Raw genomic sequence first — 13,555 nt, forward strand, 5'->3', positions numbered from 1 at the left:
ATATTATTAATTTTCCTTGCATTTTTATTATCTATTTTTATTTTAAATTGGTAAATGATTTTTTTTAAATGTTGGTGGGACTTTGTAATATGTCAACATAATGGGTTTTTTTTAAGCTCTTAGTTCCATTGATTAAAGTGATTCTTTTTTTTTTTTCCTATCCTATTCATCATTGCTCTTATATCTCTTTTAAATTTCCTTTGGAATATTATTGTGTTCTATTAGTATGTTTTAAAAGTATTGATAATTAATTTAATCTCTATTTTCCTTTTGCTAATTAAAGCCAAAAATTTTCTTCTAAAAACCACTCTAGTTGAATACTATAGATTTTGATGAGTTATCATTATCTTTGAAATATCATATCACTTTCTTCCTTAGTTTGCTTTTAATTTTAGTTTATTATACTTTCTACTTTAATTACGTTAAAAGATTTTTTTTAATTTTCAGGTAGCTTTAAACCTTTTATTAATGTTACAGCTGCATTTCCCCAGTTTTGTTATATCATAGTCTGATATAATAAAAAAAATGGAAATAAAGAGTATGAAAATAGAATACATGTATTCCTGTCTTTTACCATTTATCCTTGGTTCCTTTAAGTCTAACTACGTGGTGACATGGTTTTCAGAATTTTCATCATTTTGGACTCTTTCTAATTTATAAATGTCCCATTTAGAACATGGTGCCCTGAACTAACATAATACTGTAGAATGGTCAGCACAATAAAAGAGAGCTTAAATAAATTGGAGCAATCTATCTATAAAGAGAGACTGAATCAAGGGAGTATTCCAACAGAGTAGGTTGGTAATTGAGTAGATGGAGTTGGGAAGAATAGCTGAATATGATCAAATTCACACCAAAGAAATCTATGCTGAATGTGAATTTTGAAAATGCTGAAGGATTAGTTTTTCAAGACATCTGAAAAAGGAGAGGATATCAAAAGATTTGGATTTTTAAAAAGTGTTGGAGAGAATTAGTGGGAAGGGAAAAAAAAAAAGGTGACCAAGAGGATAGTAGTAAAAACTTACTCACAAACCTAATTTTTATCTCTATAGAGTAAAGAAAGTTTTGTCTTTGTGAGATCAAATCAGTTCTTAGATACTTACTAGCTGTGTGACCCTGGAGAAGTCATTTAACCATGAATGCCTCAGGTTCCTGGTTTGTAAAATGAGCTAGAGAAGGAAATGGCCAAGTATCTCTGTCAAGAAAACCCCAAATGGGATCACAAAGAATGAATAACAATAATGTCCTTTGATATACTCAATGCAACAGGGGTGAAAAATGATCCAGCAAAGGGGACTGAGAAGGGATGGCCATAGAGGTAGGAGCAGAACTAGGAGAAACCAGTGACTCAAGAATTGGGGAGGAGAGTGTTTAGTACACTTTTAAACAATTTCAATCGAGTAGTAAGAGTAGGAATCAGATGGAAAGGGATTGAAAAATGAGTGTTTTTTAAAAATGATTTTGGTTTAAAAAAAAAGAGTTTACCCACAGTGAATGAGCAATTGCACACAACTTGAAATATAGTTAAGATGTTTCTATCTTTTCCCATTTCATATGAGTAGAATTAACCCTATTCACTACCCACTCCCTCTACTCCTAAGTACCTGCCAGAACTAATGTCAACAAAACCATCCCATAATCATATTCTCCATCTGTAAGGAATGAGTTGCCATGGAGATGTTCTGAGCTCTTGCCTCTTTCTCTCTCTTTGAAGAAAAAAGCTATGAAATTTGGAAAAGCCGAGGAGAGGAATGATGACTCTGGAAATAAGAGCTCTCCATCCCCTGCCTTTGAAGGGGAGAATTTCTATAATTTTATAGTAATTCAGACCTGTGTGTCTAACACTTTGATCCTGGGGCTCTAAGTGAGCAATTGGAAAGCAAAATTTTTCCTTTTCCTTTTCAGGGAGAGAGGAATTAGGGATGAGGGTTAGGTCTAATGTGATGTATCCAAGGCTACTTAGTGAGTTGGGACTAGAAATGAGTCCATGGTATTGCCTTCCACTGGACCCTCAGTCTTAACCATGATGTGGTTTGTACTTCTTACCTGGCCAGACACTTCTCCTCTGCTGCACAACGCAGTGAATAGAGATGAGCTCTCTGGACGTAAGTAGAAGCCTGTACATAATTGGGATCAGGTACCAAGTCAGGGAGACCTAGAAGAGAGGGACAAAGATTAGAAAGATCTCTGGACTATTTAGAAGGCTTTCTCACCACTGCCATCTCCAGGCAGATTGAGGCTCCATTCTTTTCAGTTTTATTTCACATACTCATTTTAAATGTCCATCATGGGCAAATTGTACACTGCAGGAAGAAAAACTGGACTCGAATTCTACTTCTGATGCTCATTAGCTGGAGGTCCAGGCAATTCTCCAAGACTCTAAATGACAGATGTGAGACCAACAAGCATCAGTGAAAGGGGTTTTCAGAAGAAGAGCTCTTATAGCTGTCAAATGGATCTTCCTAAAATTCAGGTCTAATCTACTACTCAATTATTGCCTTCTGGATAAAATATAAAATTTGCTTTGTCTTTTAAAGCCCTTCCTCACTTGACTCTATTGTCCCTTTCTTAAAAAGTCTTTGTGAACCTTTTTTAAAGAGTAATTATCCCTTTGTTAATAATTTCAGTTCTGAAAATTTAATTGCTTAAATATTATGTTTCCATTAAAGGACATTTGTGGTCATTATCCTATGATAACTTTTTTCATTTTTAAAAATAATAATAGCTTTTTGTTTTTCAAGATACATGCAAAGATAAGTTTTCAACATTTACCCTTACAAAAATGTGTTCCAAATTTTTCTCTCTTCTTCCCTTCTTTCCCCTCCCCTAAACAGCAAGTAATCCAATATAGAACCTTACTCCTTTCTACTTTCTCTGCCATCCTGGGATATCAACCCCCTGGTGCTTCCTTGTACCAAACACACAAAATTCCATGCCTAGAATGAACTCTACCTCTTGGCTTCCATCCCATCCCAGCTTAGATCCCATGTTCTACCATGTTTCTGATGTCTGTAATCTTTATTGTCTCTTTATTCTCTTTATTGATTATCTCAAAATTATCTACAATACACCTTTTTTTTTTTTTCCTGAGGCATTTGGATGCCTCCAATGAGGCTTGCCCATTGTCTTGGGCAATGTCTTGCCCAGAGTCACCCAGCTAATAAGTGTTAAGTAACTGAGACCTCTGAACTCAGATCCCCCTGACTCCAGGGTACTGTTCCATCTAGCTGCCCCCCGGCTCTATACCCTGATAGCATGAGGTTGTTCACATGTTCTCTTCCTCATTATGCTGTGAAATCCTCAAGGACTAACCTACAGCTCCAAGATTTCCCAGTGACTCTCCTCAGAAGACCCCTCCTTTGATCTGTCTTGGCCCTGGGGCTGCCTTTCAGGAGCCAAGGTGGCCTGTTGGGAGCTGGTGAGATAGCATTATCTCCCCTTAATAATGAGCAACCTGAGCGACTGCTCACTGAGTGTCCAAGGCCACATTGGAACTCATAGCTTCTAGTGTTAGTGATAGTTCAGAGCTCTAGCCAACGGGTCACTTAGTTGCCAGTCTTTGATCCTAAAATCCCACAGCATAACCTCCTCGGACCTCAGTTTCCCCTTTTGTAGAATAAGGCCCCTCCCCATTCTGGATCTGTGAGAAAGGGAGGGAGAATCAGTTAAGAGGAAAAGGGGGAGCAGAGAGGAAAGGAACATGGGGCTAGGAAGGAGTGAGGTGAGTGACCACTGGGCAGGAAATGAACCCATCCAGCCATGTGCAGCACCAGGAAACTCCCAGGACGGGGTGAACAGAGGAGGGTGCATGGAAAATCCTTTGTCCTGGGGCTGCTGACCCGGCAGGATTCCTAGACTGGGCTCTCGGCCTGACCTTTATTGAGTTTGCTTTGGCAAGGACCATGTTTCCCTCATTTAGTTCCACACAAAAAGTCCTTTTTTTGTGTTTCTGGCCAGGCCCTGGATCTGTCCCATTCCCTCCTCTCACCTTCTCTGGCTTCATTCTGCCTCCTCCCCACTCACACCTGCCTCGATGCTGGTCATTCCTCCGCCTTTCTTACCTGGGTTTATTTTTCCTCATTCTCCAATCACGGCCCATCCGCTCTATTAAGCTTTCACCAGCTGCCTTTCCCAAGCTCATTTTGCTCTAGCTGCTGCCGCCCCTTCCTGTCTATTCTCGCTGACTGCTCCCCAGCCAGACAGAGGGTTCTCCCAGGCTCAGTTTCCCTATCTGCAAAATAGAGAAAAAAATGGCATCCCCTATCTTAGGACTGTTGTGGAGCTCAGATGGCACACTATATGGAAATTAAAGTGCTATATAAATACTGAGAGGTACAGTGTAAAAAGCACCTATTGCATTTAGAGTTAGCCCTGAATTCAAATCTGACCTCCAACTCTTACTAGCTGTGTGATCCTGGGCAAATCACTCCATTCTATTTGCCTCAGTTTCCTCATCTGTAAAATAAGCTGGAGAATGAAAAGGCAAACCAGTATCTTTGCTAGGAAAACTGCAAATGAGGTCATGGTGATCCAGACGTGACTAAACTGACCTAGAATTAGGGTTCTTACTGTAGCACTCAGAGAGAAAATGGAATATGGGGGAAAGTGCATGGGACTGAGGGTCAGGAAACGCAAGTATTATTTCTGGTCTGCCACTGACACTTTCCTCTCCGTGTGTCTCAGTTTCCCCACCTGTATAATCAGGGTTTAGAGCTGGCTAGACTTCCCCAGTCCATAATCCTGCCAGGGAGCAGACCCTCGGGGGCCATGGTTTTTTTCCTCCTTACCACCCTCCCCTCCAGAACCCCTGTAACAGCAGCTTGGCTCAGGCTAACATGGAAGGTCAGTTGGTTTTCCGACCCTCTACCCCCCACTTCACCTTCACAGCCCCTCCTCTCCCCTGGGCTCAGTGCCACTCAATAACTCACTCAGGGGCCTCTCCCAAGGCAGCCAGCACGACTTCACCCTCTAGGAATGAAGGGAGAGATTGGAGAATGGGGATGAGGTTAATCCTGGTGGGGGGCAGTGAGGGAGGAGGGCTACAGGGAGCCTTGGCCAGCAGCATCCCCATTACCCAAGGCCTCTGGAACGATTGCCTCATTTCCTAAGGGGCCCCAGACTCCAGTGGCCTTTTTGGCAGGAATCGAAGCAGCATTTCCAAGCAAGGACCTGGGACAGAGCATTTCCCTCCTTGGGGCCCCCGTTCCCAGAACATCAGGGACCTTCCTGGTGAATTTTCTCCTCCAGAGTTCAGGCCTGAAACAGTCTGCAAGCCCCATGTATGAGCCAACCCTCCTGCTTCCCATACAGGATGAAATCCCCCTTCCCTGAGGGTCCGTCCTCAGAGCGGGCACATCTGCCTCTGCCCCATCCTGTGTCTGGGGCTGCTCAAGAGCAACTTGGAGTGGATGCTCTCACTCTTTCCTGTGTCATGGACCCCCCTTGGCAGGCTGGAGAAGCCCACGGACCCCCTCGCAGAATCCGGACTTTTATTTCGCAAAATAAAGTGTACACGGAGCAGCGAGGTGGGGCTGACCCTGGATTTAGGAGGATCAAATCTCGGACATTTGACACTTGCTCACTGGGCAAGTCCCTTAACCCACCCACCTTGCAAAAATCAAATAAATTGTGCAAGATCACAAAAAGTCAATTAAATTAAAATAGAGTAATTTTATAAAATCATATGTATAAATATACAATGCAGACTTGCATAGAGTTGTCTTTATGTATAGGAACATACATGTTTACATATGTTTGTGTGTGAACATATCCATGTGCCTACACACATACATAAATATAGGAACAGACCTATCTAGGTATACATTGTGCAGATGTATCTAGGTATATATTGTGTTCATATATAGGAACATTTCTATATATAAACACATGTATGAATATGTATATATGTACATGTAGAAACAGATCTGAGGGGCTGTACATAATTCCTCATATATAAGAATATGTATATGTGTATATCCCCATATAGGAATAGAGACATATATGTAAATGGGGATATGGGGATACCCCATATAGAGATATAGGGAGACAACTATACTTCTCTCCCAGGGTCGTTGTAAAGATAAAATGAGAAAATATTTGCAAAATGGTTTCCCAAACCCTAAAGTACTACAAAAATGCTATTTATTATTATTGCTATTATTACAGTTGTTATTGTTATCTCATTTGATGTCATGGACAACCACAATTTCAGACACAATTCCCTTGTAAGTCTGCTGGCTTCCTTCTACGTCTCAGCCACAGACTAATCCCCAAAGCTCGTCATGGATCGACTCCAACCTTCCCACACATACACTAAGTACCCATTAGCTCTTCGACTATGGGCAAATCCCATAATTTTTCATTTGTAGAACAAGAGGAAGAATAGCTGAAGTACTTAACTTAACATTGTTGTATGAGGAAATGGGGGAGTGGGGCAGACCTGGTTTTCATCCATGTGGGACCTCCCGGGGTAGAAAATTACTCCATTGAGGGAAACCAGCAGCTACTCAGTAATTCCTCTTCTTGGAGAGAAGTCTGAGGGCAATTATTCAGTCAAGGTGCACCAAAGGTAGGATTTGAAACCGGGTTTTCCTAACTTTTTTAGACTGGTCTTTTTTTTTTTTTATCTCCTACACTTTCCTGCTTTTCTATATATTATGCTGCCTTGTGAAGGTTAAATGAAGTTATGTACAAAAGCACTTTATAAACCTGAAATTGTGTATATATGTCAACTAATAGTAGTAGTGGTGGTGGTAATAGGAGTAGTAGTGGTGGTAGTGGGTAGTTTTAGTGGTAGCAGTAAATGGAGAAAGAGGATTATCTTATTATTATTATATATGATATATTGTTATATATTATATAATATTTTAATATATTATATATAAAATTATTATTATATTAGATATAATTTTAATATAGTATTATCTATTATCCTCTCCATTTACCAAAAGCTTCAATTGTGTAATACATGGAAACTGCAAGGCTTTTTCATATTCCCTCCACAAAGACCCTCAAAGACATCTAGACCACAGAGCTGGAAGTTGCCTAGGAGAACATCTAGTCGGTTCTGCTGCTCTGCTCTACAAGTGAAAATAATAACACCTAAAAAGAGGAAGTGATGAGTCAAAAATCACAAAGTAAATTAGCAGCAGAGCTGGGATTGGGATTCTGCGTATGTGTTTTTCTGCCTATTTTCCCCACCATATCTCCAGAACAGGATGGAATGTCCAGTGAGTCATCCACAAATATTAACCATAATAATTAATAAGAGGAATAAGAAGAATTAGCTGTTATAATAATGCTTTCTCATAATGGCACCACCTCCTTTGTGAAATAGATTAAGGACTTGGTTGTCCTTAGCCTATAAGTCAATCAAACCTCAAGTCTGCATTTATTAAGCACCTACTACTATTAAGGACACTATTAAGCACCTACTACAAATACTGGGATAAAGAATGAAATGGTCCCTACTCACAACGAGCTTACTTTCCAATCAGGGGAACAACAAGCATACATAACCTATACAGCATAAATATCCAGGTAACACACACAAGTAGATGAGAAATAGCAAAAGACAAAAATCCCATGGTTTTCCCTTTTAAGGACAGCCTCAGTTTCCTGCTTGGAAGAGAGGGCTTCTGGGAGCAGAGATTAAAGGGCTGCTTTCCTCAGCCCCAGGGCCTGCTCCACCTGGGGATGGACTCATTTCCCCCTGCCCTCAATCCCTAGGTAGAGTGTGTGTGTGTGTGTGTGTGTGTGTGTGTTTGTGTGAGTGTGTGTGTGAATGTGTGTGTGTTTGTGAGTGTGTGTGAGTGTATGCGAGTGTGTTTGTGTGTGTGTGACAGTGTGTTTGTGAGTGTGTGTGTGTGTGTTTGTGAGTGTGTGTGAGTGTATGCGAGTGTGTGTTTGTGTGTGTGACAGTGTGTTTGTGAGTGTGTGTGTTTGTGAGTGTGTGTGTGTGTGTGTGTGTGTGTGTGTGCGTGTGTGTGTATGTAAGAACAATGCTTCTCTTTTCACTTGGACTGTTTTCCCAGGAGGAATTTTGCTCGTCAGCAATATGGCTCTCATTTCCTGCAGCCCCACTTGGTCATCTGTGGTGATGTAATACTTCAGGGGCCCAAAGACCCAGAGAGAAGTCCATGGGGTGGGACTGTGTGTTGAAAGGGTGTGGTAAGGGAGGGTTTTTTTTTTTTTTTTTAATAAGGGGGGAGCTTTCCCAGGGCAGGCAGCATAGATACACAGAAAGGGCACTAAAGCAGGATTTATCAGGGGACCTGGATTAAAACCTGACTCTTTGTTCTCTGAGCCTCAGTTTCCTCATCTGTAAAATGAGGTAATCATTGCTAAAGTCCTATAACTCTGGATCTACAGAGGACTGAGTCAGTACACTCCCCTGAAAGGGAGAAGGTCTCTTCCCAAAGGATCCTGAATCAGGTAGTGCTGGTTCTAAAACAAGAAACCCTGGTGGGAGCCATGGGGAACACTGCTGAGAGGTGATAGATGGGGAAACCGAGGCAGGCTCCTCTCATTTACTCATCCAGGCAAAGGGCTGCTCTCCTTCCATCTAAAACTCGGTTTGGGGAAGGCAGCAGCAGTGGTGAGAACTGGATTGGAAGAACAGAAGTCTAGGTAATGTTCACTCTGCCACTAATTTACAGAGTCCCTGTCTTCCTTCGTGCCTTATTTTCCTCATAGGAAGAGGTGGCAGAGAGTATCTCCAAGGTCCTATTCAGCTCTATCCTTTTATAGTCTCGCTGGGTTTTTGTCTCTCCCCTTAAACTGTGAGGTCCTCGAGAGCAGGAATTGCTTTTGTGTTCCACTGTGTTATCCCCAACACTTCGCACAGCACCTGGTCCATTTGCTGTTGTTGCCGTCCAGTTGTTTCAGTTGTTATCTGACCCTTTGTGGCGGGTTTGGTGTTTTCTTGTCAAAAATACTGAAGTGATTCGCTATTTCCTTCTCCAGCGCTTTCGTCAGAGGAGGAAATGGAGACCAACAGGGTTAAGTTTGCCCAGGTCCCCATCTAGTAAGTGTCTGGGGCTGGGTTTGAATTCTGCGAGATGAATCCTCCTGACTGCAGATCCACCTTACTCTGAGACGCTTAACAAATGTTGGTTAACTTGACTTGTTGACTTCATTAGCAAGATCTTGTCTCTCCAAAAAGACAATTTTTTTTTTCCCAGAGAAATGATCTAAGAAAATTTTTTCAACAGGACACAAAATTACTGGGAACCTAGGACAGAGTTGTACAGTGATTCCTGCTCTGTGGCTAGAAGGGAAACGGACCCAAATGATAGTGCCCTGGAACATTGGTTACTTCTCAGCTGATTCCCAGAGTAAAAAGAGCATCCTTTGGGAATAGGTGCTAGGCAAAGGTGCCAGTATCCAGCATGGCCTGGAGGCCCCTTTCAGGAATTAGACCATTTGCAATCAGCCACTACTGAAACATTGCTTAACTCTGAGGAGCTGAAGAAAAATCCACACTGAGCCCTGTAAGCTAATCTCAGCTTCTGGCTCTCACTCCCTACCCCTGACTCATGACTCTGACCTTAGAAGACATCTGGCTTCCAATAAGAATAGTAAGGAAATAAAGCCAATAGCTGAGGAGCGTGTGTGTGTGTGTGTGTGGTGGTGTGTGAGTGTGTGTGTGAGTGTGAGTTTGTGTGTGAGTGTGTATATGTGTGTGAGTGTGGTGTGTAAGTGTGTGTGAGTGTGGGAGTATGTGTGTATGTGTGTGTGTGTGTGTGTGTGTGTGTGAGAGAGAGAGAGAGAGAGTGTGTGTGTGTGTGTGTGTGTGTGTGTGTGTGTGTGTGTGCGCACGCGCATGCACAGGCCCTGGGTATTTTTCTGCTCCCTACCTGGGACTCATTATGATCCTTCCCTTAGAAAGGGCAAGTCTTGGTCATTTTAGAACAGGACAACAGAGGCTCCTCCTGTGAGACAGATAACCATAGGATGCTAAGTTAAGAAGGAAGTCTAGTAATTTTCTTGCTAGAATGTTACTCAAAAACATTGGAGTCAACCCCCTTAATTTACACATGTGAAAAATTTGAGACACAAAGTATTGCCCAAGGTCACATGGCTATTAAATAGCAGAATGGTATTGCTATTTAATTATTATTGTTTAATTATTTGCTGATTATTGCAATAATTAATAATTATTGCTAATGGTATTGAAACCAAAACCACATACAATTAAGCATTCTTCCTATTCTAAACATCTCATCCTATCTTTTACAGATGAGGAAACTGAGGTACAAAGAGATTAAGCCTTGTTCAAGGTCACACAATGGACAAGCACAATGCCCAATGCCCGATTTCTGTCAGTACTCTCAATTAACTTTGATATATTGAAAACACTGACTGACATACTCAAAAAATATGACAAGAATCAGAGATACTGGCTTTCCTAGGCACCAAGGACAAATGGAGGATTTATGGAAAGGCAGGCAAGAATTGCATGGGATGTGAAGGTGGAGATGGATTACACTGTGATTGATGAAAGAAGCCATACCCATGAGAGACAGCTGGAAGAATGGAATGGGGGAACTTGGGTTCAAATTCTGTCTCATAGACTTATTGGTTGTGTCACTTTGGTCAAGTCATTTAACTGTTGTGTGCCTCAGTTTCCTTTTAAGGTCATCTTTAAATTTATAGTCTAACTTTACACCTGTGATGATGAGATCACAGGTTTGTTGAACTGAAAATACTGTCTTAAGATTTCCAGAAAAGTATACACCTTTGTATATTTTGTATACATCTTTGTATACTTTGTATACACCTTTGTATACTTTGTATACACAAGTTGAAACTTGTTACTAAAACTTCTGCCATTTTGATGGTAAACTCTTGGAAGGTGGAATCTTTGTCTTTTCTCATCTTTGGTCTTGCAATCAATTCCTCTTTCTATATCTAATTACCAAGCTGTAATTGTATTCATCTCTCTGGGTATGTCTAGGATAGGATCAATTGGAAATCATTTGATTTTTGCCTTCCCTATGCTACTTACTACAGAACTGAGTTCTACAGAATGTACTCAATAAAAACTTGACTTAAAGACCCTTGGCAGCCATTTAATATATTCCTATGTCTCTGTCTTCAGGCAGGGCTGGCACTCTGTAAAGATAGCTACATTCCCTCTTCCTAGACATCTTTAAAGATAGAAACCATAAAATGTCCACAGACGTTTCTTCAACAAACACATTTCTTCCTCTCTACAGTCTGACCTAAATTGTTCCTGTTGCAACTGGTTCCTTCTTGCTTCATATGTGGAAATTGGGACTAGATTCCAGGTCTCCTGACTTCCAGCTTCACGCACAAATAAAGACACACCATGTTCTTTTGGAGGTGACTTACAGATTATTACCGGGTTTCTTCTTGGACTCCACTTTTAAAGACTTGGTTAATCCAGTCTCCTTAAGGCCCTTCCCCTTGGAAGGCTGAATCATTCATGAAAAGCAAAGTGGGAGGCTGAATTATTCCAGTTGTTCAAATCGAGCCCAGGACTGAAGACTATGCAGAGGCAAAATACAACCCATCAATCATTGCAGAAATATTTACTTAAGGAAGTCCCTTCCAACTCTGAAAATTCTCGGACTTGAGGATCATTTTGGCTGGTTCTTCCAGACTCCAGAATTCTTTCTTTCCACGTACTCTATGGTCTCGCCAAACCAGACTATCCATCATTCCCCATCCATGCCCCACCTCCACTTTCCCACCTTTGTGGCTTTGCTTAAGCTGTTCCTAATGCCAAGAATGTCCTGTCTTTTTGTTTGAATCACAGAGTCATAGATCCTCAGACACGGAAAGCACCTCGGAAGCCATCAAGAACCTAACTGAGAATCTCCCTTACCTTGTCCACCAAGTGACCATCCAGATATTTCTGAAAGATCACTGTGAGGGGGAAGCTACCATATCTTGGGTCAATTCATTCCATTTTCAGAGAAATAATATTTTTTCCTTACTTGGGGCTTTGAAACAATCAATCAACAAGCATTTATTAAACATACGCCAGGTTCTCTGTTGAGTGCTGTGGATACAAATACAAACAAAAGGAAAACAACTATTGCCCTCAGAGAGCTTACATTCTAATAAAGAAGACAGCATACAAAGAGGAAACTGAGGAGATGGGAGAATTAAGGGTGTGGAAGAAGAGGGTTAGAGCAGGGTGATCAAATCTAGAGAACCTGGATGGCTTATCTAGAGCCCTCCCCATAATGGAGAGTCTATTTGTGATTTGTTCCTAGTTCTGCCCTTGGAGACCAAGGAGAAAAAGTCTAATCTCTCTTGCATGATTTAGCCCTTCAGACACTTAAAAATAACAATTCCACCCTCCATAACTTTTCCACAGGCTGAACAATGCCAGTTTCTTCTATCAATACTCTCTGAAGCTCTTAAGGTCCTGGATATCCAGTGTCTGAACATTTTCCACATTATCAATTTCCTTCCTAAAATTTGGAGACAAGATATTCTGGATGGGGTCTGATAAATTAATTTCAATTCCACCAGTATTGATTCAGCACCCACTAGGTGCCAGCCACTGGGCTACATGCTGGGGATACAAAGACAAAAAAGAAAATGGTCACTCCCAAGAACAATTTTGCATTATGGGCAAAATGAGGGCAGAGGATGATATGCATTTCTATAGTGTTTTGTATATTTTCTCATTTGCTCTATATGAGGCAGAATGTGCAACCACCCCATTGTTGTTATTCATTTATTTCAATCTTGTGTAATTCTTCATGACCCCATTCAGGATATTCTAGGGAAAGACACTGGAGGGGTTTGCCATTTTCTTCTCCAACTCATTTTACAGATGAGGAAACTAAAATAAGCAGAGTTAAGTAACTTACTCAGGGTCACACAGTTCCAGGCCCAGTGCTACCTAGCTCTCCCTTATTTCCCCATAATGCAGATAATAAGACTGAGGCTCACAGATAGTAAATGATTTGCTTGAAGACCAGGACTCCAACCAAGGCCAAAGTTCTTTCTACTGCACCCTCAGCTCCTTTTAAGTGCTATACAGTTTTTCCTGATCTTCCTGATCAATGGTGTCTCCTTCCCATAATCATGCTCTGATTTTTCTTAAGCAATCATGTTTTATTTTGCATGAAAGTTAGCTCTGTCTATATTGTGCTGCTCTCTCCTTATTAGATTATAAGCATTCATGAAGGCAGGCAAGATATCACACTTATCCTTGTGTCCCTAAGGACTTGGCACTAAGCATTTGGTAGGACTTTAATGAATAGTCATTGAATTTTTTTTTCCAAACTGAATTTGTATGCAAGGAGAGAAGGATGACTTCTCTGAGCACCATCTTGAATGAAGCGGAATGAGAAATGACCTTCCCCAATCCCCTGCCCCCAGGGCCTGGATGACAGCTCCATTTTAGAACTAATCCCCAGCTAGCAGTCACTGGATTAGACTGGCCTAGCATGTAGCTGCTGCTCCACAGAAACACCTGGGCAAGGTCATGAGCAGAAAAGACTGCAGGATGTTCCTTCCTTGCTGATGCTGGATCAGGGGGGGCAGAGTGGAATCTGCATCTGGCAAGGCC

General features: G+C 41.4%; 1 protein-coding gene across 1 annotated transcript in view; it reads right to left on the reverse strand.

The window, feature by feature from the left end:
• LOC127551998 (lysyl oxidase homolog 1-like) overlaps positions 1–13,555 on the reverse strand; it is a 46,682-nt gene that overhangs the window by 14,640 nt on the left and 18,487 nt on the right. The window contains exon 2 of the mRNA XM_051982322.1: positions 2,047–2,155. Within this exon, the coding sequence (XP_051838282.1) occupies positions 2,047–2,155 (109 nt within the window). The remainder of the gene's footprint in view (positions 1–2,046; positions 2,156–13,555) is intronic.

This window comes from Antechinus flavipes, chromosome 2 (assembly GCF_016432865.1).
Source record: "Antechinus flavipes isolate AdamAnt ecotype Samford, QLD, Australia chromosome 2, AdamAnt_v2, whole genome shotgun sequence".
In the NCBI taxonomy this organism is placed as follows: domain Eukaryota; kingdom Metazoa; phylum Chordata; class Mammalia; order Dasyuromorphia; family Dasyuridae; genus Antechinus; species Antechinus flavipes.